This window comes from Pyrus communis, chromosome 2 (assembly GCF_963583255.1).
Source record: "Pyrus communis chromosome 2, drPyrComm1.1, whole genome shotgun sequence".
Lineage (NCBI taxonomy): Eukaryota > Viridiplantae > Streptophyta > Magnoliopsida > Rosales > Rosaceae > Pyrus > Pyrus communis.
In genome coordinates, this window is record NC_084804.1 from 6,630,900 (window position 1) to 6,658,576 (window position 27,677).

At 35.9% G+C, this 27,677-nt stretch overlaps 3 protein-coding genes, 1 long non-coding RNA gene and 1 pseudogene across 14 annotated transcripts in view; 4 read left to right on the forward strand and 1 right to left on the reverse strand.

Annotated features, from left to right (window-relative positions):
- The first annotated feature begins 845 nt into the window (after positions 1 to 845).
- Positions 846 to 3,286, forward strand: LOC137721386 (patatin-like protein 6). Its single transcript, XM_068460483.1, has 2 exons — positions 846 to 1,922; positions 2,628 to 3,286. The coding sequence occupies exons 1-2, from the start codon at positions 972 to 974 to the stop codon at positions 3,003 to 3,005; spliced, it is 1,329 nt and encodes a 442-aa protein (XP_068316584.1). The 5' UTR covers positions 846 to 971; the 3' UTR covers positions 3,006 to 3,286.
- A 6,170-nt stretch (positions 3,287 to 9,456) lies between these two features.
- LOC137726498 (probable LRR receptor-like serine/threonine-protein kinase At1g56130) overlaps positions 9,457 to 27,677 on the forward strand; it is a 32,576-nt gene continuing 14,355 nt past the window's right edge. Inside the window, exons 1-6 of the mRNA XM_068465432.1 lie at positions 9,457 to 10,360; positions 10,864 to 11,050; positions 11,258 to 11,329; positions 11,454 to 11,525; positions 11,760 to 11,831; positions 11,958 to 12,029. Of these exons, the coding sequence (XP_068321533.1) occupies positions 10,249 to 10,360; positions 10,864 to 11,050; positions 11,258 to 11,329; positions 11,454 to 11,525; positions 11,760 to 11,831; positions 11,958 to 12,029 (587 nt within the window). The 5' untranslated portion in view covers positions 9,457 to 10,248. The remainder of the gene's footprint in view (positions 10,361 to 10,863; positions 11,051 to 11,257; positions 11,330 to 11,453; positions 11,526 to 11,759; positions 11,832 to 11,957; positions 12,030 to 27,677) is intronic.
- On the forward strand, positions 12,037 to 12,455 carry LOC137726506 (uncharacterized). Its single transcript, XR_011067645.1, has 3 exons — positions 12,037 to 12,120; positions 12,226 to 12,297; positions 12,388 to 12,455. It is a non-coding gene; the product is annotated as an uncharacterized lncRNA (long non-coding RNA).
- LOC137726502 (probable LRR receptor-like serine/threonine-protein kinase At1g56130) lies at positions 12,786 to 17,363 on the forward strand (annotated as a pseudogene).
- LOC137726505 (uncharacterized) lies at positions 19,488 to 26,026 on the reverse strand. Of its 11 annotated transcripts, none has more exons than XM_068465439.1 (6): positions 25,901 to 26,026; positions 25,476 to 25,717; positions 24,848 to 24,878; positions 23,069 to 23,141; positions 22,608 to 22,685; positions 19,507 to 20,545 (listed from the first exon to the last, which is right to left on the reverse strand). In XM_068465439.1, the coding sequence occupies exons 2-6, from the start codon at positions 25,642 to 25,644 to the stop codon at positions 20,492 to 20,494; spliced, it is 405 nt and encodes a 134-aa protein (XP_068321540.1). In that variant the 5' UTR covers positions 25,645 to 25,717; positions 25,901 to 26,026; the 3' UTR covers positions 19,507 to 20,491. The 11 variants fall into 11 exon arrangements, 2 of the variants coding, with proteins under 2 accessions (XP_068321540.1, XP_068321541.1); XR_011067642.1 differs by lacking the exon at positions 19,507 to 20,545 and adding an exon at positions 20,956 to 21,264 and having other exon boundaries at positions 25,476 to 25,541; XR_011067640.1 differs by lacking the exons at positions 19,507 to 20,545; positions 23,069 to 23,141 and adding exons at positions 20,956 to 21,264; positions 24,165 to 24,262 and having other exon boundaries at positions 25,476 to 25,541.

The following is a 27,677-nucleotide window of genomic DNA, read 5'->3' on the forward strand; positions in this document are numbered from 1 at the left end:
AATATGGGTACATTCTTCAAAACCACACAAAAAAATAATAGAAATTAGGCTTAATAACATTAGTAAATTTCTTCGATTTGAACTTGAATAGATTAGAAAAAAACAAGAATAAGAGTGTACCCATATAAATTAGGCTTAATAACATTATCAAATCAAGAAAAAGAGTGTACCCATATAAGTTTAAAAATGGATTAGAAAAAAGCTGAATAGATTTTATATTTAAAAAAAAAAAAAAAAGGGTACATTTTACTTACAATTGAAAAATTGTACATTTTAAGATTAAAAAAAATTGAAAAATTATATGAATGGGTACATATAAGATTAAAAAAATTGAAAACCTTTTTATAAAAAAAATTAAAGGGTACAAACTTATTCTAATTATTATTTTTTTTTATTTTAAAAATTTTTTGAATTGAAAATTAGTTAGGAGTTTAGTAAAGGTGTGAGTAGTAAAATTCTAAATCAATTATTAATTTTTATTTTAAAAAGTATATAACTGATTTTTCCTGTTTTCTACCCTCCAAACCTATTCAAAGTTTTTAAACAATTGTGGCGGTTTCGGAGCACCCTCCGTCCAACGTACAGCTGCTGCATCTTTTCTTTCTCTTTTTTTTTTTTTTTTTTGTTCTGAATTAAAAAGCTCACTTGGTCGTATGGTAGCTAGGTACCTAAGAATGTTCCAAGAAGATGGTCATAGAAAACATTCGACTCGATATTAAAAATATCATCCTCTCACTCCCACACATCCACAAATTCCCACACGTACCTCTTCAAATCCCACCACGCACCTATATAAACCCTCCCTTCTCCCCTACCCATCTTCAACATCATCCACAACAAAACAAGTCTAATATTCTCGAAAAGCACTTACCACCACTCTAGCCAGTACTTTTCCTAGAAGCTATAAGCCAAAATCCTTACCTATATTTTCAGTACGTACGTTGGTCTTTTTTTGCATTAAATCTACAAAAATGGCGGCTCCCATGCTCAACGTTGACACAAACTTGCTCGACGTCGACAAGCTCTCCTACGAAATCTTCTCCGTTCTCGAGAACAACTTCCTCTTCGGAAACCCACCAAACTCAAAAGCCTTCGACCCCAACTCCGCCGATCTCTCCACTCCTCTCCACCACATGCATTCTAGCAAACAGTTCACTGGAAAGGTCAGAATTCTCACCATCGACGCAGCCGGAGCCACCGATGGCATCCTCGCCGCCAATGCTCTCTCCCACCTCGAGTCCTCTCTCCGCCGGAAATCCGGCGACCCCAACGCCGCCATCTCCGACTTCTTCGACGTCGTTTCCGGGTCAGATGCCGGCGGCATTCTTGCCGCCCTCCTCTTCACTCGAGGTTTAAAGGAAGGGTCGACCCGACCCATGTTCACCACCAAAGAAGCCCTCGACTTCCTTATCGAGAACCGCCGCAAGATCTTCAAACCGTCGCCGGATGGAGTTCTCCGGCGGTTTTTTCGGCCGGCGAAGGCTGAGAAGGAGAGGGAGAAACTCTTTCGGAAGACGTTCGGGGAGCAGCTGACTCTCAGGGACACGCTTAAGTCGGTGCTGATCCCTTGCTACGACATGTCGTCCAGCGCGCCGTTTTTGTTTTCGCGGGCGGATGCGGTGGAGATGGACGGCTACGATTTTAAGATGATGGACGTGTGCGCTGCCACGTCGGCTCAACCGACCGTTGAGGTGACGTCGGTGGACGGGAGAACAAAGCTCATGGCCGTTGATGGTGGTATCGCTATGAACAATCCGACGGCTGCGGCTATTACGCACGTGCTAAATAATAAGCAGGAGTTTCCGTTCTGTAACGACGTTGTGGATCTCTTGGTCGTGTCTCTCGGAAATGGAGAGTCCGAGTTTGGAAATTTGTCGCCTTCTGGTTGCCTCAGAATCGCCGGTGAAGGAGCTTCGGACTTGGTAAGAATTCTGATTTTTTTTACTTCTAATTTTTAATTTGCATTGTAAATATGTTAACTATTATTTCATTTCGGATAATACTTGTGTTTTCCTTAAAGGGAAACTTACCTATCCATACATACAATTTATGTATATTCATCGTACAAACATCATAATAAAAATATAAGTTATTCTTTTTATTATCATCTAGAAATTATATCTGTAAAAAAAACATTGTACGAACATAATAATTGTGAATAGATTCAATTATTAATTGTTAAAAATAAAATTAGTAGATATTGAACTCGCATCAAAATGTATAAAAATACAAATATTTTTCACCACTGCAATAAAACGTGATTTGCAAAAGTGAAAGTATTTCAATACGAGAAGCTTGACCTGTAGTTTTAAGTTTTAAAACTTTGCATGGTAAATTATTAGGGTTTTCTGAAGAAAAAAAACATTAATATGGTGGATGCTAGTTGTACCATGTGTACGGTGGTCGGGTGGCCTGATAAAAGTGCCACCTAATTATTGATAAAATATTTTTTTGTTTGTTAAAATAAACAGAGAGGCTCTTGTCCCTTTGCACAAATATTTTTAATTTGGTGGTTAAAATCTTTTGTGTAAAATATTCTCAAAGCATATTTGGTGCTTAATTAATTTCAATTCTCTTTATGATTATGTAACCTAACTAATCATTATTTTTCTTTTTCTTAATTAAAGGTTGATCAAGCCGTTTCAATGGCTTTTGGACAATCCCGAGCAACCAATTATGTTCGCGTGCAAGCCAACGGCATCATATCTAAAATGCATGGAGGCCCCCAAAACTCCAACGGCAAAAATAAGAACAAGATAGACATGTTGGCCTTGACAGAGGAAATGTTGTCGCAGAAAAATGTGGAGTCCATACTATTCCAAGGTAAAAAAATGGTGAAAAGCACAAATGTGGAGAAGCTAGAAATGTTTTCCGGGGAACTGATTAAGGAGCAAGAGAGGAGAAAAACTTGTATTCTTCCAACCGTGGCGTTGAAGCAGACTTCTTCGTCATCACCCAGCAGAACATCATCTGCCACAACTTTATCTATGTCGTCGTCATGTTAATTAGGGCTTGAGTTATGTACGTAATATATGTTAAGCATTTGCAGCCGCTCGCGATGTATGAGATTAAGTGTCCACATCTAAGCTAAGCTGCTAATGAGTTGATCATTTTGATTTTTTTTTTTTTGTATGTTTATTTGCTAGTTAATTAGTGTAATTAAGTTTTATGATAGAAGGATGTTTGCAGTGTGTATATAGCATGGAGGTGAGAAGAACGGATTTTTTATAGTTTGTATGTTTGATTCTGCAGGAGTCAATTTATATAATACACATTTAATTAATTATTTGCAGTTGTACTTTAGCTTTGGGCTTTTGGTAGTGGGTGTGTTGAGGGGATTAACTTAATTTAAATTTAAGGGCTTTTTTGGTCAATAAATTGAGCCTTGTGGGCCAGTTGCATAATGATGAATAAAAAGCAAAATTTTCATTTGTCACCTTAACTTTTATTCAAATTTTAATTTGTTACCTCAGGAACAAAAACAAACTCGAAATGATAAGTATATTTGTTATAGAGTGTTACGTTTTCTCCTTTTGGATTCAAATAGCAGCTTTCCTTCCTAAACGATTAGCAACAATGGAAATGATTTGGAGGACCCCTTAAAGTTAAAAGGAAAAAATTGTCGCGTATTTTAAGGTTGATCGGGAAAGGACTGAAACAACCTTATATAAGGGGTATGTGCAAGGTAGGTGATTCAATGTAAATGAATATTTTCTTTTGGTGAAGATTTTGATTGAATTGATGGCAAGAGGCAAACCAAAACAAATCTTTTTTTTTTTTTTTTTTTTTTTTTTGAGTTTGGTATTGTTTTTCAGGTAACAAATCGAAACTTGGATAATATTTAAGGTGGCAAATAAAAATTTCTCTCGCATTTCTCTTTAAATTAAGTTACTTTACCTTGCCACTCAGTACTACGATCTGATGGTATTTCTGTTTACTTGTAAGTGAGAGTTCTTAGGTTCATATCTCGTGGATGATAATTCGATACCAAATTAGGCTACCCATTGTGTGGTTTAGCTGAACTCTCACTTCCCTTAGTGTAAAATATATCGTTGTACTGAAAAAAAAAGTTACTTGCCCTAGTGGATAAAATCTTCATATTCAACCTACTACGTCTCTAATTCGAACTGTTGAATTTAGTTTAAATTATCTATTGCTTGTCAAAAAACTAAGTTTACAACTGGCCCATCAAGATTTATTCATTTTAATTAGGATGTCTTGGAAATTAAGAATCAAATATCTTATATCTTTTTAGAATCTGTTCCGGATTAATAGGTCTTCCTACAAGGAGTCAAAAGATCTCTATAAAGTTATAAACAATCCCCCTATTCACCGATTTATAGAATTCCGGTAATTGTTCGTATACCAATTATTGTGCGGGAATTCGGTTTTAACAGTAGGAATGATAATGTGTTTGTTCGTATACCAATTATTGTGCGGGAATTCGGTTTTAACAGTAGGAATGATAATGTGTTTCTACAATTAAAAGTCCAATGCATGCTGTCTGTGTTTAGTATTTTGGGCCTCTGCTTTGTTTCTCATCCTTCATTGTCTCTGTGATCCTGTGATTGTTCAAAGATCCATTGGTTTCTTTCCTTTTTTTTGGGGTTTCAATATTGTCTCTATAATTCCGTAATTATTCAAAGGTTCCTTGCTGTCTCTGTGATTCTGGTTTAACCTAGTGATCTTGATTCTTTATCAAATGTTGTTAGACATTCGACATGTTTTTTTGTCGGTTGCTTTCTTTCTTTTTTACGTTTTCAATTTCCCAAATGGTGTTTTCATTAGGTTTTTCTGGGAGTGGACTCTCTCATCCTCCCCAAAGTGCTTTAATGAGCGTTGTTGATAAGTGCGCTCTATTAGCGAACCGGAAATATTTCACGAAAAATCGCAACTTACATATTTAAGAAAATGAGTCGGCTTTTAACAATACATGCACAGCTTACATATTCAGAAAAATTCAGGAATATTTACATTCAACCTGTTAGAGTTTTTAAGATTTTTGACAATATTGTTGCTCGGCCTGCAATCTAAAAAGGATTTTTTTTTAAAACATAAATATTGACGCTATATTTAATATTTGATCTGTGTGTTGCTTTTGTTTTCTTCTGTTTCTTGGGGAAACAAAATATATTTGCCGCCACATTTTTTGTAATTAGGAACGTGCAACTTCATTCTGTTAATTGTACAATGTGTTTTTATGTCAGCTGAATTTAATGTATATAAAAGCTAAACTGCTTATTTTACCAACTCCATTCACCCATCTATCCTTGTGTTCATTCATGATTGTGTTGAATTTACGCCACATTATTTCTTTCGTTGCTATCGAGTAGCCTGGTGTTCTAGGAGGAACTGGCATTCACCTTCTGTGTACATTGTCTTTATACCACTTGAATATTGGGGATAGACTACACTTTTCAAACACCATAGTATCACAAAAAAATTGTCATATGGGTTTTTCAGTTACTGGTTTCTGGTTGTTTATTCTAAAAACAGGGAATAATTTTGGGAGTTAATTTTTTGAGACGTAGCTCTAAATTTGTGGTTTTCTTTTTGCTGATTTTCGAAGTAGTTGCGGGAAGCGGTTCTTTTGAACCAGTTCCACACACACACACCCCACTTCCCCGTGTTTCCCCTTTCCCCAATCTCTCGAACCTTCTCCCTCATTTCTCTTCTTTGTTTCTTCTCCCCCCATCTCTGCAACTCTCCTTCCCGGAGCACAAACGCACCACACCCACACCCCACCGAAAAATGATATGCTGCCGCCGCCTCACAAATTATTCCCCCGACGAACGATGCATGGATTGGCTCTTCTGCCTTAACTCCTCCACACACCCTCTGTTTCTTCAACCTTTATTCTTCTTCTTCTTCAACCTCAAGATCTTTGCTTTTCCTGCAAACCCGACCCGAATCTTCGAAACCCATTTTCAGATATGCCTCGAAACCCGTAACCAGCTTCTCAAATTTGAACCATAGACGACGACGTTTTGCTACCATTTTGAGAGCGAGTCACAGAAAGTCTCCTTACCAGGTTCTGGGCGTGTCTTCTTCTACAACTGATGTCGAGATTAAAGGGGCTTATCGCAAACTTGCTCTTAAGTATCACCCCGATGTTAACAAAGAGGTAATTAACAGGTTACAGATTCAAACCCATAATTTATTTTTTGTGTGGATGTGGAATTGCTAGTGCTTTAGCTGCAAATTGAAGGTTTTTAATTTCTGGTTAGTTTGTTTTCCTAATTTATTTGTCTGTTTTATGCCCATAATTTAATTTATGTTTTATGTCCTGATTCGATTTGATTTCGAACTCGAATCCGAACTCGATCGAGTGCAAATTCTACTGGGAATTTGGGTTCTGGGATATTGAAAATTAGAAGGAGATAAAAAAAAAAAATAGGATACTTGTTGGACCCGTAGGAACCGGCCCGTTTTATACGGGCCGAGTTAGGTCTGGTTTTCAGTTTGAAAATAGTAAAATCAGCCCCTGCCCATTGTATTTTCAAGTAGGTCCGATCTGGTCCCTTCAATCTTGGGCCCGGCCTAGCCCATGCCCACCCCTAGTGTTCTCTTATTTACATCTAAATTTGAATAGTTTATTATATCATAAAGGAAAAATGAAAAGAGAATATAAGATGATATTGAAGAAGGCCTAGAAGGCCTAGCAAAGCATCTGCCTGCTAGCTTGATTCAAATACCACAACCTCGGTTAATTGTTTAGGTGAGGTGTTCTATTTATATGAAAATCTTTGAGTCTTGAATATTTTAGGCATTGCGTCAGCAACTTGAGATGATTGTAAAGCAGTACATATAGCGTTGATGCCTTTTACTTGACACGCGTATTTGTTTCGTTGGAATTAAACTTGCAATGTACATATTTATGCCAATGAAAAGTCAAGGCCTTTGGAGCCTGATATTCTTTGTTAGGGTTTCTTTACAAAATTAGGGAGCTATCATGTCCATTTATGCTTCTATTTAGTAAGATTGGGTTAAGAAAGATTTCTAATGTGTTTTCTAAGTTTTTTTGGAGTTGCATTCATTTCTTGGAAGACCACGTTAAGAAGCATTTTGTCAATTGATGCCTTATGGAAAATTTTCATTATTTAATCCTCCTTTTGTTTTAGTTTCGTGTTAGCACATGGCGTATTTTGCTTTACTTGCTGGTTATTTGATGTGCCATCAAATTTGAGTATTATGTGGAAATGATTCATAGTTGTTGCAGATTATAGCAGTACTTCGTTTTGATTTGTAACCAAACTTTATACTTTATCTTTGTCTTGGGTTGCAGTATGACATTTAACGTTGAATTTGTAAGACAATTTAGCAAGTTTTTCAGAAACTTACTATTCCTGCCAAGTGCTCAAGTATTATGTCTTCTGCTTTTCTACTTTCCATTTTATGTGTTTTTCCTTCATGTAGGTTGATTACTTGAAACTATGATATTGATGACACAATACAATCTACAAATAAATGTTTCTTATAGCATGCATATCTATATAACAAGCAAAGTTCTATATATAACAAGCAAAGTTTGACTTCATTAGTTCTCAAGTACTACAACATCTTTTTAGTTGCTTTATGTGGAAACTATTCATTCCTGTTATGACTAATACATTCAATGTAAGCTTGGACACATTTTATAGTTAAAAACTATAAAATTGCATTGTTTGTGGACTTCAAGAGAAGAAAAAAAAACTTGTATTTGGTAAGAATAAGAAAAGGATAATGCTAGGGAGACTCTCAAATTGGCTTTATGGACTTTGTACCACCTTATGTCTCATAGTTAAACGTCAATTTATGTGTCAACATTATAAAATATTGCACATTCAGGTGGCAAACTATGATGCACAGACACAGATACGGTGACATGCGACACAACGACATGAGGACACGGCAAATCTCAAAAAACAAGAGCATGGACACGGCGATTAAAATGTAATATTTTTTTTTGGATATATTACATGTATTAAAAACCATACTAATATTCCTCTATTATCTTTATCAAAATTTCAAAATATGCCCAATCCAAATACACAATACCCAATTAAATTTTCAAGAGAACTCAATTTATTTTTGGAAGAGAAATCAGAGCTTGGTGGGCAACGGATGTGGTTAGAAAGTTGAGAGATTTTGGAGAGTAAAGCAGGCTATCCTTTAATTTTTTTTTTTTTTTTAGAGTACATCAACTAAGGAGAGGGGGAGTTCGGCTAAGCCACATAATGGGCAGCCTAATTTGGTATCGAATTTGCCATCCAAATTCAATGTGGATGACGAATTCGATATTAAATTGGTTTACACTAAGAAGAAGGGGATTATTTTATTTATTTTTTAGATGACTTGGCTCAAAGTTAATCGTTTTGGCTAAGTTTTTAAAAAATAAAGGGAATTTTCATGAAAATGGCTTGAGCTAAGTTTATTTTAATAAAAAAAAAACATGCTATAACCTTATTTAAATGAAAAGGACTTAAAATTTTAATGAAATACCCTTAGAATTTAATAAAAATGACAAAAGAATTTAAATTTTAATGAAAAAGACATAATTTTAATATTAAATTTTTTTTTTAAAAAAATTCTAACATGCGGACCTACGAGTCCTCACACAAGCTATTTATGAAACTTACAACATTGTTTGTGAAACTTTATGACATTGTTTATGAAACTTAATATACTATTTATGAAAACTTACGACACTATTTATGAAACTTATTACACTGTTTATGAAACTTAATGGTACTACATTCTTCCCTTTCATCTTCTTGAATTTTCTTGGCACATTCTCACCTTCCAAACGTAATTTCTTCTTCTAATTTTCTTTGATACTCATCAGATTTTCTTTGTATCTCTTCAATTTCTTAATTTTCTACACCAATTACTTAATTTTCTTATATTGTCCATCCATCTACGGCTTCCTTTTCTCCTCCACTTACAATCTTAACTTTCTACATCACGTATTATTATGTAAGTGGTGAAATTTTTTATTTTTTAACACAAGAATCTCACAATTTGTATAAAAACGTGGTGTATCATCTCATGTTTTAGGCATATTGAAAAATCTTTCGTCATCTTGATTGCCATTGAAAAACAACCCCACAAAAATAAAACTGAAAAATTTAATTCAATTTGAAGTCTTTCACTTATTCTAAACAAAAAATAAATAAAAATAATAATAATAATGTCTTATTGATAGCGGACAATGGAGAAAAAAGAATGGAAAGGAAGTGTGGTGCGCGCCAACTCATGTGGTTTTTTATGTTTTTTATTTATTTATTATTTTATCCTTATCCTCAAATAAAAGTCACTGGATGGTTGTTGTTGTTGTTTTTTTTAATTATATTTTATTTATTTATTTATTAAAATGTAAAGATTTAAGGTTCTTTTTATTAGTTTAGAAGGACAATACTTGGGTACTGATTAGTCAGTACCCAATTTTACTGATTACCAATAAAAATTTGACACCTATCCATTTTGTGTTATTTCGAACTACTACAATTTCTGTAACCAAACGCCTCTTATCCTCCTAAGGTTCTGCAATGGAGATTTGGAGAAATTCCAGACTCTTCCAACCTCTGCCTCCGTCGACCACATCCACGTATCCTCCTCCTTCGTCTCTCTTCCGTCAAATCCGCGACCATCTTTTTCTCGATGCAACCATGGTGGCAAGGAGAGGAAGCGGCGCCGAGTCACGACCAAAGAGTGAGCAGGTGCGTAAGTGCTGCCATGGCGAAGGAGGTTGGGTATGAGTGGGCAGGGTTTAGTTCGACGGAGGAGAGATTGATTGAGAAATTTGGGTTGGATTTGATGCAATGGGATCTGCGGCATGGCCTGAGTAGGACAGAGGAGAGAAACTGGTTGTTTGGTTACAGGAGCAATATTCTTAGAGTTGTTGTTTGGTTATAGGTTTAGAGGGAGCTTTAAATGAAACATGGCTTTATTTGATTGGGGTAATTTCAGTATATTGGGTCCTCCCCGGTGAGGACCCAAGTATTTTCCTTTCACCGTGTCCAACCCGGGAGTGTCTTGACCGTTGATAAATATTTCAAGAGTAAAGCAGGTCAATGTGTAATATTATAATATACAATTCAAGTAGTATGATCAAAGCCTTAGAACCTTGGACAGAAATATATGCATATGTTAATTGTCGATGTATGATTAAAATCTAATGGTCTTCTTTTTATATGCATGATTCAGTCAGTCGAAATATAAGTGTCGGCCGTTTAAGTTCACGCCGTCGAGGAGGGCAAGTTCTGGCACATGTACAATATGAAGATGAAGTTGATGATGAGGATACTATTACTCTGCTTCCTCAGCTGCTTCTGGTTTCAGCTGTCCTTTGCTCAAAATGCTACCACTGATCCATCTGAAGGTTCTCTCTCTCTCTCTCTCCCCCCCTACACACACACACTTTGCCACTGATCCGTCTGAAGGTTCTCTTCCTTCCACCACACCCCCCCCCCCCCCCCCCCTCCTCCTCCTCCTCTCTTACACACACCTACTTCGCCACATTTAAGTGTTCTTGACCAGGAGCTGGCCTTTTTTCCCTCAACAAAATGCTACCACTGATCTATCTGAAGGTTCTCTCTCTCTCTCTCTCTCTCTCTCTCCCCCTCCCTCCCTCCCTATACGCATACACACTTTGCCCCATATAAGTGTTTTTGACCAGGAACTGGGCTTCTTTCCCTCAACAAAATGATATTTTTAGTGTTTTTCGACTATATGAAATGAAGTTTCAAGGAACTTATTTGTAAAGCCTTTTTTTCTTCCCATACACAAAACATCCATATTAAGGGTAATTTTCCTTTGTAATAATCAATTTGATGGTGTGATATAATATAATACACACAAGGACTGAATTAACTGAGAGTGCAGTGAGGGCGTTGAACTCAATATTTGAACAATGGGACACACAAGCAGTGCCGGGGCTGTGGAATATCAGTGGAGAACCCTGCAGTGGATCTGCCATCAACGGCACCGGCTTTGAGAGCGAAATTAACAACCCAGCCATCGCTTGCGACTGTACTTACGACAATGGTACTACATGCCACATCACCAAACTGTATGTTAAACTAATCTCTTTATGAACAGGATTTCTATGCCAATGCTAATTTTCCGCTAGCTATACCTATATGTATATATACACACACACACACCTATACATATATATATATATATGTATATATATATATATATATATTAGTCAATAATTTGATTGCGCCCACTCCATTTTATAAAGTTCTAAATGTTCAATCTTTTTGCTTTCCAGGAGAGTGCAAGCTCAGTACAAAAGAGGGGTGTTTCCTGAAGAATTTTTGGCTCTCAGATATCTCGCAGTTTTGTATGATTTTTTTCAAACTCCCTTCTCTGTTTTTGGTTCATCAAAATTATCAATTGGAAATTAAAAATATGGTGATGTCGTAAGATTAAGAGTTAATGATTACATTTTGTTTCAATTTTTGTAGGAAAATCGATCAGAATTATTTCAAAGGTCCCCTACCGGCATTCATTGGCAATATGTCTGCATTGATTACATTGTAAGCAGTGAGAGAAAATTTGTTTAAGTACTCATACTTCGGATGAGACTCGTCGCAATTTGTATACTTCATTTTAAATATCATAATCTACAGTTATGTTCTTTACACCTTTTCTCTATTATTTACACAGTAATCTACACAAAACCATTATGTTTTTATTGAATAATGCAGTACTAGTTTCTTGTAATGTAATGTAATGGTGCTTATCTTTAGTTAACTGATATCTCTATTCAGGTCAATTGCCCACAATTCATTCTCTGGGCCCATCCCCAAGGAGCTTGGAAACCTTACGGAGCTAAATATACTGTAAGCCATGAAAAATTAGAAAGCGTACAGTAAAATTTTGTGTCATAAACATTAGATACAGAACCTTCTATCACTCTTCAATAATTGCTTTCGAGTAATTGTTAGCTTGTTCAACATGACTTGCAGGGCCATCGGATCAAATAATTTCTCCGGAACACTCCCTCTAGAACTTGGTAATTTAGTCAAGCTCCAGGAAATGTAAGTGGTTCGTTAAATCATCAAATTTGAATTGCATGTTAGTTCCTTATGCATAAGCAACATTTGCCAAGCTCACCAGTACGCAAATCTTGTAAGAACGGCTCTTAAATCGTATTTTAGATTTGTTTGTTTATCTAGTACTTTGAGATTGCTTTTCTTGGATGAGCTTATTATAAGTCAACTTTGTGAATTTTAGTTGGGCATCGGACAGTCTTTTCTCAGGAAAGATACCTGATTTCATAGGGAATTGGACACAACTCACTTCTTTGTAAGCACAGAAAAATTTGATCTTATGCAGTTTATGGAAGCAGACCTGAGATGGATAATTTGTTCACAAGCTTCTTATATGTTTCTGTAGGCGATTTCGAGGGAACTCTTTCGAAGGCCCAATTCCAACCAGCTTTTCTCAACTGACCTCATTGAACTCTCTGTAAGTACAAATGTTTCATAAATTTTAATTCTCTCTCTTTCTCCGAAGACGGGATTTCAGTTATTTTGCATATAATGATGTAGGCAAATCAGTGATATATACAACGGGAGCTCCTCTCTTGATTTCATAAAAAAAATGAAGAACTTGACTGATTTGTAAGTGAAGATTCTTGTCGATCCATATACTTTCATCCAACTTTTTCCTTTTTCCTTTTGATATCTTACTCCATCTACTTTTTATCAAATTTTATGTGAATAACAGAAAACTACGAAACGCATTAATCACTGGTACCGTCCCTTCTGATATTGTACGTACCACCGCATAAGAGCTTGAGTCCCAACGAGGCCAATTAGTTTTCTTTCATCCTGATTGCTCTGCTCAACTTATCGTTGGTGTTGCAGGGATCTGAGTTTCAACAATTTGACAGGCCAACTCCCAAGTTCTTTGTACAACTTGAATTCTCTTACATCCTTGTAATCCCCGTCCTTATTATTATATTTTGCTTGCCTTATCATACATAAGTTATCAAATCTGTAACATTCCCTACTTTGATTGAAGGTCTGGACTAATCCTTCTAGATTTTGTGCACAGATGACCTTTTTCTTGCTCATCTCTTTTTCTTTTCTGGGTGCCTTCTACTATAATCGAAATGGCCAGGTTTCTTGGAAACAATAGTCTGTCCGGACCTCTTCCGAGCCAAAAAAGCAATCTACTTCAGACTATGTAAGTCCTCGTTTCTTAAAAGTAGTCATATAGAATGTACTGAGTCTACTAACACTAAAACCAGTACTTTGTACGTGTGTGTGCACGTGCATGTATGTGTATGTGCATTTTGTAAGCATTCTAATCCTTTGTCTTACACAAGTTCTTATAACTTTCATGCATTTTGTGTCTTCTGATTCTATTTTGTTATTTGCAGAGATTTGTCTTACAATTTTTTATCAGGAAGCTTTCCCCAATGGGTGACAACAATATCACAATTGTATGTCTTTTTATCTTTCACCTTCATTTTATAGTTTAAATCCCAAGAATATGTTCGAACAAAAAATATCACTGCGATTAGTTCTCACAGTGCTACTTGCCTATTAAGTTTTGATCTTGTACATGGAATTTTCATTTGAAAGAGATATATTTCTTCACATGTTGATTGATTAATGATTTTATGCAGGAACTTAGTGGTCAACAACTTCACATTTGACAGTTCAAACATAACGTGAGTTGAAGTTTCTGTCGCCGGTTTTTCGACAAGCAATACTATCACTACTCTTCCACTATATGTTTCTATCTGGATAATTAATAATTGTTCTCTGTGTTTGCAGTACTCTTCCTGGATTGAATTGCCTCCAGAGAAATTTTCCATGCAATCGAGATACCCCACGATGTAATCTGCTTTTATGTCACCCAACATTAACTGTTTTAACGCAACGTCATGTTAGAGGAGAAGGCATTGCTTCTCTAGTTATGCATGCATATGGATATAGATTGCAAGCATGTTTTCATAAGTTCAGTAATAAGCATAACTGGTCAGAAATATGTTACTGAAAAACATTAGTATGAGTCTTCAATTTGAAGTTTCATCGCTAATCATGGGTAGATTCTGGTATTACATGAAACTTACAGATGCAAACTTCTCAATCAACTGTGGTGGATCGCAAATGATGGGACGTGATGGCATATTGTATGAGGCTGAAGACTCACTCTTGGTCCAGCAACATTCATTGTAACCAGTACAGAGAAATGGGCTGTCAGCAATGTCGGTATGTTTTCTGACGGAGTGTACCGATTGTTTCTGGAAAAGACCGTTGAACAAGTCACCGGAACAGATGTGACCCCGGAGCTTTTCCAGACTTCAAGATTGTCCCCAGGATCACTGAGATACTTTGGCCTGGGTCTTGAGAATGGACCTTACACTATAACATTGCACTTTGCAGAGACGGTTTTTGATAGGGACATTCAGCAAACTTGGGAAAGTCTAGGATGGCGTGTATTTGATATCTATATTCAGGTAAGGCTGCTTATGAAAAAAAAAAAAATCTGACTTATTTGAAGTGAAGACTCATTGGGTAGGTTTTCGATATTTTAAGCTACTTTAAACTTATAAAGGGCACATTTTATTTTGTTGATTTGAAAATGTATCCATGTCTAGTTTAATGAAAGAAATTTAATATGTTAGTAAGCCTAATATCTTTTTTATTTTTTTGAAAAATGTACCCATGTTTTGGTACAATAACTTTTTGGTTAGTTTTGATGAACGTACCCATGTATTTATGTATGTTTGTATACACACAATATATTAGAGAGTATACTTTATCCTTTAATGTTTTTAATCTATAAATTATGGTTTTTTATTTAAAATCTCATTAAGATAAACAACTACAAATATCAATTTTTAATTTAAAATAAAATAACCTACATAAAAATATATTATCACATTGATGTCAGAGACTTTAATAAAAAACTAAAAACTACCAAGGTTTCAGTCAAAGATCATTGGTAGTTAGAGACTGCATCCAAAGTCTTCCATGATTTAAAGGAGACTAGAATTATTACCTAGCTCTTCATTTGGTTGCTAGGGTACCCGCAAGATAAAGGACTTTGACATATCCAAGGAGGTAGGTGGGGTTAACGTAGGAATTATGAAAAGATTCAATGTTAGCGTGTCAGAGAATTATCTCGAAATTCATCTGTTCTGGGCTGGTAAAGGGACTTGTTGCATACCAGGTCATTACGGCTCACTAATAGCAGCCGTCCATTCTGCTTCAGGTATAATTTGTGTTAACTAGTAGAGACTTCCTGTGAATTGTTTAAATGTATTTTTCTGCTGTTAATTGACACTGAAGAATTGGTCTGTTTCATTGCTCATATTTTATACCAACAGTTTCCGGGCTTCCACCAACTACTCCAGGAAAGAAGAGCAGGACTGGGTTGATAGTTGGTATTGCAGTTCCTCTTGGAGTTGTGAGCTTGCTATTAATATTTGCGATCCTATATATGAGGAGGAAAAAATCAGAAAAAGAGGACCACGAAGGTAAACGACCATATTATTAGTGGTATCCAATTCAGGTTTCCCTGCTTTGACATTAACACACACAAGTAAGAATGCTTTCACGAAAGTAAAACTTATGTCACACTGTTTCGTGAATGTGCAGATATTCTAGGATTAGGCCCTCGACCAAATACTTTTAGTTATGCTGAGTTGAGAGCTGCAACCGAATATTTTAATCCTTCAAATAAGTTAGGAGAGGGAGGATATGGCCCTGTTTATAAGGTGAAATCCGTATTACATCAGTATCATATACTTGAAGAAATGACAAGAGAAAGGGAGAGAGCGAGCGAGTGAGCGAGAGAAGAAAATAAAGCTTCCTTTTTATTTCTTTCATGTCACTAAATTGTGTTTCTGTGTACATTGTAGGGTACACTTTTTGATGGGAGAGTTGTGGCTGTGAAGCAACTTTCAGTAGCATCTCACCAAGGGAAGAGTCAATTTGTATCTGAAATTGCTACCATATCTACTGTGCAACATCGGAATCTAGTGAAACTGTATGGATGCTGCATCGAAGGCAGCCACCGCATTTTGGTTTATGAGTATCTTGAAAACAAGAGCCTTGATCAAGCACTTTTTGGTACAAACCTATCTACTTTTAGGTTGCATAGAAACAACATTGTCTGCAGTTTCAAGCACTCTAAAATTGTTAAGAAATATTTTTGATTGGATGTGTTCACTAATATTTCAGGAACAAGTAACTTGCACCTTGACTGGCCTACTCGATTCAATATATTGTTGGGAACAGCAAGGGGACTTGCTTACCTTCATGAGGAGTCAAGGCCAAGGGTTGTACACCGAGATGTCAAAGCGAGTAATATTTTGCTCGATGCAGAACTCTCCCCAAAAATATCAGATTTTGGACTGGCAAAGCTTTATGATGACGAGAAAACCCACATCAGCACCCGGGTTGCAGGGACAATGTAAGCCATCCTTTATTGTTTTTCTAGAGGATACATACATTATGGCCACACACATTTATACTTGCATGAAATTTTAACACGCATGTTAATAATGCCTCTAATGATCTCAAGCAACATTGTGCAACCATTTGATTATCTTGCATTACAGAGGCTATTTGGCATCGGAGTATGCATTGTTTGGACATTTGACAGAGAAGGCCGATGTGTTTGGTTTTGGAGTCGTTGTTTTGGAGATCCTCAGCGGGAGACCAAACTCTTACAATAACTTGGATCAAGAAAAGATTTATCTTCTTGAATGGGTAGGAATTGCATTCGCCTAGCTTCGTTTAGGCATTGTTGTGAAAAACTTATTTATACTTTCCTTTGACCGTGGCATAATGTTTTTCAGGTATGGACTCTACATGAAAACGACCAAACTCTAGGGCTGGTGGATCCGAGATTGACAGAGTTTGATGAAATTAAAGCAACTAGATTGATAAAAGTAGCTCTCGTGTGCACGCAGGGATCACCGATGGCGAGGCCATCTATGTCACGTGTGGTTGCAATGCTCTCTGGAGACATTGACATAGGCACTGTCATGTCGAAGCCAAGCTATTTGACAGATTATGATTTTAAAGATGTAACAACATTGTCAACAGGTAGATTTTTGGTGGAGGATGATACCCCATCAACTGCATCCAAGGATAGTAATGTTCACCTCAACTATCAGCCGGGAGGCAGCAATGCAAGTGGTACTAACACTCCTTGGATTGACCCTGCGTCATCTGTAAACGTCACTCAATCACTGCTCGCTGGCGTTAGAGGAGAAGGAAGGTGATAAATATTGGGAAATGATTTCCACATGCTTCTTTTATCCCTTTGTGCGCCCTTGTACTTGTTTTGGACCCTTTCCTTTTATATAATACACATTTTAATAATTAATTGTAATTGTACTTTAACTTTGGCTTTTGGTTGTGGGCAGGGGACTGGCATGCCAGATTTGAACATATCTTAGATGGATGTATATTCTACTTATTCATACAAAATGTTTACAGATATGTTCATGAACCACCACCACTCAATGGAGATCCCACCACTAAAATTTAAGAATGTGTTCAGAGAATTCAGATAATTTAATAAGGCCTTTTTGGGTCTATAAATTGAGCCTTGATGTTGATGATCCAGTTGCAGAATACAAAAGAAAAGGCAAATTTTTTATTTGTCACCTAAACTTTTTTTCAAATTTCAATTTGTTACATTTTTTTTAAAAATAATTTATAAGGGGAGAATTCCGAACCTCATGTGGAAACTCAATAACCTATTTATTAGAATATAGAACCACATGCAATACAAAAACAATCTCAAAATTATAAGTATATTTGTTATAGAGTGTTACAATCTTTTCATGATTTAGGTCTAACATCCATAACATTTTGTACTCTCGGATCCAAATATGAGCTTTCCTCCCTGAAAAATTAGGCAACAATTGAAATGATTTGGAGCCTAAGTTTTTAGGAGGGGAAAGTTCATGTTTGGAGTTAAAAGGAGAACAATGTCGTGTATGTTAAGCTTGATCATGAAGGGACTAAAACAGCTTTATATAAGAGGCATGTGCAAGTGTAATACTCTGTATTTTAAAAAGTGGATATATAGAGGGAGATTTTGGATGCGGTCTTTAGCTATGAATATTTTTTGATTGAAACCTTGTTTGTTTTTAATTTTTGATCAAGGTCCCTGAAATTAATGTGATAATGTATTTCTATGTACGTAACTATATTTTTTAAATTAAAAATTAGAAATTTTAGTTGTTTATATAAATGAGATTTTAAATAAAAAACCATAATTTGTGGGAATAAAAATATTAAAATATAAATATACTATTGTGTGTGTTTATATATATAAACATGGGTACATTCATCAAAATTAACCAAAAAAATTATTGTATCAAAACATGGGTACATTGTGACATCCCACATCGCCCAGGGGAGTGATCCTTAAATGTATATTCTCATCCCTACCTAGCACGAGGCCTTTTGGGAGCTCACTGGCTTCGGGTTCCATGGGAACTCTGAAGTTAAGCGAGTAGCGCGCGAGAGCATTCCCAGGATGAGTGACCCATCGGGAAGTTCTCGTGTGAGTTCCCAGAAACAAAATCGTGAGGGCGTGGTCGGAGCCCAAAGCGGACAATATCGTGCTACGATGGTGGAGCGGGCCCAGGAAGTGATCCGCCCCGGGCCGAGATGTGACAACATTCTTCAAAATCACGAAAAAAAAAAAAGTATTAGGCTTAATAACGTTAGTAAATTTCTTCGATTAAACTTGACATGGATACATTTTAAAATTAAAGAAAAAAGAATGTACCCATATAAGTGTCAAGGTACTTTTAATTTGTGTCTTACGCTAAAGTTTGATCTACCAAGTTCTTTTTTTTCATTAGTTAACAAATACATATATGTTTCACTTTATTTGTAGATTGATTTATTAGGCTTTGTATTTCTCATTTGCGTGCCACTAGCAACTAAATACTTTGCTACTCTTTTAGTTTTAGTTTGAGGTGTGATTATAACCATGGGTTTTGGAGCTTTTAATTCACCATCATCTGGATATCCTACCAATTTGTAGAGTTACCATATGTTTTGTTCCAACAAGCTTACCATAAGATAAACTTTAACGTGGCCTTAGACATGCATCCACCTTACATGATAATTTTTGTTCATGATTAGCTCAACACATGTTGCTTTGCTATTGGAACACATATCATTATTAATGATTAGTTTAACAAATGTTGTCTTGCTATTCGAACACATATTATGGCTAAGAGCATCTTCAAAGGAGATGTCAAATTTTAAACATAAATTTTGAATTTGACGGCATATATGACATTTTGACATCTTTCAAAATTTTGCTCTCCACCCGGTATGTCAAATTAAATATTATTTTATTACACTATTTTCTTTTCTTTTATTTATTAAACTATTATTTTATCACCCATTTTGACATCTTTCAAAACCCCCGGATTTCTTCACTTCACACCTTCAGTCATGGAAGCTCTGCAAGCTTCCCTCCCGCAAGTCCCTCACACCCAATTTGAACCCAACGCTGATAAAATCAAATGCAACCTCACCAAGAAAGGCTTCCCTCCCGCAAGTCCCTCACACCCAATGCGAACCCGACACTAATACAATCAATATTGAATGAATTGATGCCCATTGCAAGCTTCTCTCGGAGATGCCCGACTGTTTCTCCGGCGAAGGCCATCGTCCAGTCGATGCCGATTGAGCCAAGTCGACGTCCTGCTGCTTCTCCAGAAACCGTGCCGAATTGAGATCCATCGAACCAAGTCAAAGCCCAAGCCTAGATTGATATCTGTTTCTCCGACAGCTGGGAAGATGGGGAACGAAGCGACAACTTAAGTTTGCAGCGGGGCTGCTGCTTTCTGGTTGATCCACAGGGATCTGGACTATTAAGATCCGGCCCATCTTCGTTTGCCTTCAGTTTCAGTGTTTCCCATAAAAAAATTAATAAAAAAATATTTGAAGCTGCTATCAAATTTGACAGCAACCTCTTTGCTACCAATCCATGTCAGCACCACATAGGAATTGGCATTTCGGTTGGACAATATTAGTGTAGTCCTTTATTACTGTTATAGCTTATGTGGACATTTTGACATCTCCTTTAGAGATGCTCTAATAATTTGCACAATACTTGGTGGATTTCTATTAGGACACTAGGGAGCTTTTATCCTCAAGTTTGATTGTACATGTTGTGAGAAGGAAGATCTCATATGATCCCTATAAAGGAAGGGGCAAGAACTAGAAGAAGGACATGAGGAAAAAAAGGGAGAACACCACACCAGCAAGAACACACTAGCAAAAGGAATGTTCTCTTTCTCATACCATTCCTCTTTCATCATCCATTTCTTTTACCTTATGTAAACGCTTTAAGTCATCTTTCATTGTATTTGTAAGTCTCTTGTATATAGTGAAATACAAATGAAAGCAAACCCCAATGTATGTAGTCACTTTGGCGAACCACTCCAATATTGTGTGTTTATGTGAAAGTGTTATCAAGTTCTAGTGAAACACCATTATCCAACTCCGTGAAGCACCACCAAATATCCCTCTATTTTGCAACGAGAATCCTGAGAAAGAAATCACATACAAATCCCAGAAAATGCATAAGAGCTTACCCAACAAATCTCTCCACTAAACTCATCATCACTTTCTTCTAGTTATCAAGTGAAAGAATTTCAAGAACGAGAAATTCGTCATATCTGTTTTGCAGATCAAATTACCATTTTCTATAGTTCAAATAAAAAAGCCGTCTTCAAGAAAGTTGTTCGTTAACTCGTTATATACAACATATCTAAATATGAGATCCATTGGAGCCGTATAACTTCAGAAACTCAGGTATAATCAGTGACTGCTCAGCACTCGTCTATCAACCAGTCAGGCCTGTTGTGAGCTTCGAAACTACATTTTCTCTTGCTCATATCAAAATACTTTCTTCATAGAAATTGTTCCTTATCCTCTCTACCTTAACATATCAAAGTCTCAGAAAGATCTAACGGTCCATTCATTCCAGATTATCAAAATACTATTACAGCCTTGAAAATCCGCAGAAAACCTTGGAGTCATGTTTGGAGCTTAAAAATTCAACTTACTGTGATCAAATAAAAACACTTCCTTCACAAAAATTGTTCCTTATCATCTCTTCTATAAAATATCCAAAAAGCTCGACAACCTAATCTTTATGTTGGCCTATACATCAGTTTAAGCAGCTTATATACGTTTGAGCAGGCCTTCTCAGCCAGCCACTTTGGCCTACATCTCCATTTTATGTTGCTCACCAATTATACTCCTGTTACATATGCACATTTTCAGCTATATTATAGAAGATAAGGGGTTGAAGAAAAACATAAAAGAAGAAAAGAGAAAGAGAGGTGTCGGGGGAGTTGTGAGAGGCAAGGAAAAGAAAAGAAAAGAGTGAGCAACAAGTGAATAAAAATGAAAACAACTGAGAGAGAGAGAGAGAGAGAGAGAGAGAGAAGAGTGTTGTTTTGTAGTTTGTCATCTGTGATAAGAGAAAGAAGGGGGTGTTTGTGGGAAGTGAAGGTGTGAGAATAGCCTACCGGAAGGTAAAGAACTGGAAGAAAAGAAGGAAAATAAAGAGGTTTTGGAAGGTTGGGAGAGAGTTGAAAAGAAAGAAAGTGGTGAGAGGAAGTTGATTAATGAGAAAAAAAATGTGAGTAGGTGTGGGTAAAAGGGTTTTGAATCTGATCCACACTATAAATAAAGAACATGAAAGGAGAAATATACGAAAGAGTTCAAATTGAAATAATGAAATTTTAAGGAAAACAACATGATGGTAAGATAATCTTTTACCTACTTAGCTTTAATCCTTACTCTTATCATTTTATTTGACGTGAATGACGCGGTGTGTTTGGATTGCTAAATGAATTATTGTTTTACACTTTACATTTGCATGATTATAGCATGAGAATATTGGCTTTGATATGGTGCTTTACATATGCATAAGCATTCATGCAAAGCAAGACAAAGAGTGGAAAGATCTCATCTATAAATATCCAAGCTAGGGTTCCCTCTAAGGAGATATAACTCATATATGATATCTCATCTAACGCGTACATGCTCATGCAACTCATGCATGGAACTACACGGGATTTGATTCTCCCTCTTTGACGAGGAAATATGTAGGCAATCATTTTCGAATTTAGTTACATCCCCCAAACAATTCTCCTATTTATCAGTGTTCAAGAGATTCCAACAATTATTCCTTCACCATTGATATTGGAATAATTACACGTTTTACATAAGTAACGCTCACAAAACCACACATTTACACAATTATCTCCAAATGAAAGAAAAAACAAGAGATAGGTGAATTGATCCATAAAATAAGCAGTTCAATTTACATTGCTACTCTCTTGTAACTTATTAGAGCTTCTTTGCAGATCAATCATAGTGATTTCTTCATTGCTTTCATCAGATATTTCTAAAGTTCTACTATAGTAGTCCAGTTGACAGAACAAATAGCAAGTGCGATTTTATTCGTTGCCTTGAATGTGTTGTAAAGATAATACCACCAACTAAGGATGGCAATTGATTCTTGTAATAACATACTATAAAAGTAAAGGTATGGATAAAAAAGAAAATGCGTCCTTTGAAAGATATAAAACAAACCTGAAATTCAACGAATTGTTCTTTTACAAAGCGCAACACCAGACTTGATTTCCCAGCTCCAACATCCCCAAGAAGCACCTGAAGAAGAACATCAAACATCACTGTGGTGATCACGACATGCAATACCCGAAGAAAAATAATTTATGAAAAAATAAACCTATTCATCACATAATGCTACAATACATATGCCTGCATATCCATAATTCCTATGTTTACGGAACATCTTTCGATAAATCACAACCTTCATTTTAAAATGGACTTTTGTATTTGTATTTTGCTTGTGAGTATGGTCTTGGTTAAAATTTAGCATTCTAGCATTTACTTCTATGATATCATATAGCAAGAAAGCTATGAGACCTGAGTCACAGTATATTGTATTCTCGGAGACCCTCAAAATACCAGAGCTAGACCGAGATAAACAACACGAAAGAGTAAAACTTCTGCTTTACATGTACACTAACATTTGCATGTGCAAAGCTCTCTATCCTCCTTTCCCTTCTTTTCTTCTTCACCTTTCGGTTCTTTCTCCTTAATCTAAGGAGATTGTTGTTTTGTTGTTAGTGGTTGCCATCATCATCACATTCAAATCAACTTTAGTTAAAATAATTAACTTTAATAATTGTAATAGGAAGGTCCGACCTTTGGGTCAACATTTGTAGGCTATATCTACGAAAAAAGTACTAAAAAAGTTTAAACACAAAACCCCCAAAATTATAAAATCAAAATATAATGTACTACCCCTTTTCTCCCGTTTTTCTCTCACCCTCCATTTCTGCAAATCACCTACCTCCCTCTCGCCCTATATACTCCCTACCTCTCTCATAATATCAAAACTCTCAAACCCAATTCAGTGCCCCATTACCTAGTTTTTTTTTTTTTTGTATATCTTTTTCAACTAAACCCTAAACCCTAAACCCTAAACCCTAAACCCTAAACCCTAAACAATCTCCTGCTGCAAGCAACATAACGTCCACTTTGCAGATTTTTGTGGAACCACTTTGCAGGTTTTGTGGAACCACTTTGGTAGTTTTGGGGAACCACTTTAAAAATTCAAATCTTAAAGCACCTGATGATCAGATTTACTGGAAATTCAAAACTTCAATAGGTATCCCTCCTTACCACAGATATGTAGTTTTAAAAATAAAACCAAAAGGAATAATTCCAATTAACATATACTTGAAAACTACCATAGTAATATTGATTATTTAAACTACTTTTTAAATATACCCAGCAAGGTAACTTTTCGGTTTGACAAAAATTTAAAACCTACGAATGGATATATCAAAATCAATTTGTAAGTATGATAAAAGTCCCTATGACAGTATCAAAGCAACTATAATCACAAAGAAGTTGGGAGATTACTTTCTGATTATCAAAACCACTATTGGATTTATGCAGACATAAAATCTCACAATATTATTACCACAACCTTATGCATAATAGGAACAACACTATAATCATCTGCCTACCAGAAATTAACTCTTCTACAGCAGCAAGTTTAACTCTTATACGGACAGAAAGAAGCAGGATACATAAGGAGCAAAACAATTTTCTTACTTCTACATCAAAGCAAAAGAACAACGCAAAAGAACAACCATTATATAGGTATGCCATTATCATCTGGGGAACAAATCCAATTGGCAGCTTTTACGTACCTACAAGTATAAGCAAAGTTTGGAATTCACAAAAAATACTGGGCAAATACTAAGGCTGCCATTTGAAAAAGCTAAACAACAACAAACTTTGACAAAATAACTACAACTAAATTCAGATGACATTCGATATATGAAGACAATCTGAGAAATCAAAGGCTCTAAAATCAATACCATATTTCATGAGCCTTTTATTGATAGTGAACCCAGCAGTAGAACCAGGATAAAAATTTGATTTAGAACCTTGCTATCTTTGTCCTTGTAAATATGATATTTTGGCATCGGCAATATATCACCCAAAAAAAAAACAAATATATCTGAACTCAAAGAAAATTTAGAACGAAAATGAAAAAGCAAATTATGAACGTTTAGAAGCTAATTTCATTTGCAATTAAAGCAACCAAGCTCTCTCAACATCAAGATTCAGAACCCCCCAAGAACCCAGAAATTTGATGAAAATTCTTCTAATCACTCAATTGGATTAGACAAAATCATGAATTTTTCTAAAGGCCAATATATTAAATCACAAATTTGAAGCAGATTTTGACATGCAATAAGTCAATAAGATAGGAATCGCTTCAGACTAACCTCGATGGCAGGGCCTCCGGAATCGCCTGATCTGAACCAACCAAAAAAAAATCTATTAACATGATCTTCAACCTAACTATAAAGAGGAGCTTTATAACATCAACATGCCAAAACAACCAAGCCCAACAAATTAACGAACTAATTTTTCTTATCCAATAATAGCATACATATTATCAAATTATCAATCAATAATTCACATATCGTTAAGGGTTAAACAAATATATGAAGACTGAAAATTTACTCACACATCTAATATATCCTTGCATTTCTATTTGAATTCAGAGTACGTGGAAATCACGTCAACAAATCAAAGCCCTAAATTTTTATCATCCTGAACTGGAAAAATCTGTAAAATCTAAAATTTTTGACTAAAAATGCTAACTTAGGAATATGAGGAAATTTGCAAATTAGCTAAACAACGCTATTATTTATCCAATCAAAGGCAAATTGGAATGGTGCAGAACTAACACTACAAAATTCGTTAAACTAAACAATGGGTAGAATGTTTATAAGATTTATATTTTTTACAAAATTAATCTTCTAAAAAGGCAAAAAACACAACTTTTTTGTTAAGCAATGGCATGGATTATAAATGCCAAAGATTAGATGCTGGTAGGCGTCAGATTACCACTTTCACCGAAGATGCGAAACCCCTCATTGCCGACGTGGCGGGGTGGATCCTCCGCCCCAAAATCTGAACCAACACAAAGATTAGGCAGTAAATCACATAATAGTAAATTAATCAAGTGTTTTATATAATGAAAGTTCATAAATTGCAGAAGTAGAGGGTGTATCATAGCTGATGAGCTTCCAGCTCCCACTTTTGCCTTAAAATTCCCAACATCTTTGATTCTTTCACACAAAATCACACTGAACGCAAACTAAAATCAGAAACAAAATAGGATCTAAGCACTGAAAATTTCAGTGAAAGCACTGAGAGAGATGAGGAGGAATAACAAATGATTTACTGGAAATATGGAAAAAAAAAAAATCAGATCAAAATTCGGACAGAAATAAACAATACGAATTAGGGCTTTGGGAGGGGGGACGAGCCTGTTTGGCGGATTGGAGCGGGGATCGGATCGACGATGCGATGTGTAAAAAATGAGCGTTGAGGGAGCGGAGCAGCAGCAGCCAACACTTTTATGCAGAACTTACTTGGAAACCAGATCAAACCAACCCTTAAAAAGTGTCATCTCTAACCGAATGGTCCAGAGGTCGAAAATAGCTCGAAAATTATCTCTAACCGAACGCTAGGTCAGAGGGTTCTGGAATCTGAGAGAGTCTCCCAGAATCGGAGAGGGCTAGAGGATTGGAGGGCTGGCTGGTCAGAAATACTGGAATCCTGTCGATTATAACCAACAGGAATGCTTAAGGACAAAAAAAATTCAAATGCAACGGCTAGCTGACGTCAGCTAGCCGTTGCATTTGAATTTTTTTTCTTTTATAGTTTTATTATTATTTTTTATTTACAAAATTTTTCCTATAACTTCTATTTTTAATATTTTTTTTAAATTATATTTTTTCCTATAACTTTTATTTTACAAAATTTGTTTCATTTTTTTTTTTAATTCTATTTTTTCCTATAACTTCTATTTCACATAATTGCTTTATTTTATTTTAAATTCTATTTTTATCCTATAACTTCTATTTCACAAAATTTGTTTTATATTTTTTTCCAATAACTTCCTAAGCCATTATACAACATTAAATTAAATTAAATAACATGAAACAACATTAAACAATATGAAATAATATTAAATAACATTAACCAACATACAAATTATACAACATAAAAAAAAAATTTAACAACATGAAACTTAAACAACATTTTAAAAAACATTTAATAACATAAATTTAAACGCCTACTCCATGCTTTTTTTGGCCCAAAGATGTGCAACAAGATCATGTTGTAGGTACTTGTTTGTGGCACGATAACGTATCATTCTATAGCGCCTCATGTACTCATTCATAGAGATACTACCAATTCTTGGATTGAAAAGCCAATTAGGCCCATCATATATTTTTGCATGAGCCCTTCTTGACCCATTTGGATCTTCTTGGTCTTCATCGGACTCTCCATCAATATACTCATCTCGATCATCCTTCACTATCATATTGTGTAATATGATGCAAGACATCATGATGGAGTCCAAATTTTCTTGACTCCACCCTCTTGCCGGTTCGCTAATAATCTTCCACCGTGCTTGTAGAATACCGAAAGCTCTCTCAACATCTTTCCGGTATGCCTCTTGGTGTAAGATAAACAACTTTTCTGCGTCATTCCTAGGGTTTGGAATTGCTTAGACAAGTCTCGCCCACTTTGGGTAGATGTCATCTACCAACTAATACCTCATATTGTATTAACGGTTGTTGATGTAGTAGTGAAGTTGAGGTGCTTTACCTTCCATCAAGTTATTGAAGAGGGGTGAACGCCTAAGAATTGTAATGTCATTTTGGGATCCAGGGACTCCAAAGAAAGCATGTCAAATCCATGTGTCATATGAGGCAACCGCCTCTAACACAACAGTTGGCTTTCTCGACCTTCCGCTAAAGCCTCATTGCCATCCGGTGGGACAGTTCTTCCAATCCCAATGCATGCAGTCTAATGACCCTATCATGCCTGGAAACACACGGTCTTCAGCTTTGCGAAGGAGCCGATTCAAATCTTTTTGATTTGGCTCGTGGAGGTACTCGTCTTTGTGAACCTGAACAATTGTGTCACAGAATTGTTGAAGAGTATCAAGGCATGTAGACTCAGACATACCATGGGTTTCATCCATCGAATCAGCTGGGGAGCCATAGGCCATCATTCGAAGTGCAATAGTAT

Bases quoted from the DNA above. Each gene is read 5' to 3' on its own strand.
- LOC137721386 (XM_068460483.1), top strand. From the start codon at position 972: ATGGCGGCTCCCATGCTCAACGTTGACACAAACTTGCTCGACGTCGAC. The intron at 1,923-2,627 runs GTAAGAATTCTG...TCTTAATTAAAG, and splicing joins GTGAAGGAGCTTCGGACTTG to GTTGATCAAGCCGTTTCAAT.
- LOC137726505 (XM_068465439.1), bottom strand. From the start codon at position 25,644: ATGATACACCCTCTACTTCTGCAATTTATGAACTTTCATTATATAAAA. The intron at 24,879-25,475 runs GTAATCTGACGC...TGGTTGGTTCAG, and splicing joins TCGCATCTTCGGTGAAAGTG to ATCAGGCGATTCCGGAGGCC. The intron at 20,546-22,607 runs GTTTGTTTTATA...TTTCTTTCTCAG, and splicing joins AACAATTCGTTGAATTTCAG to GATTCTCGTTGCAAAATAGA.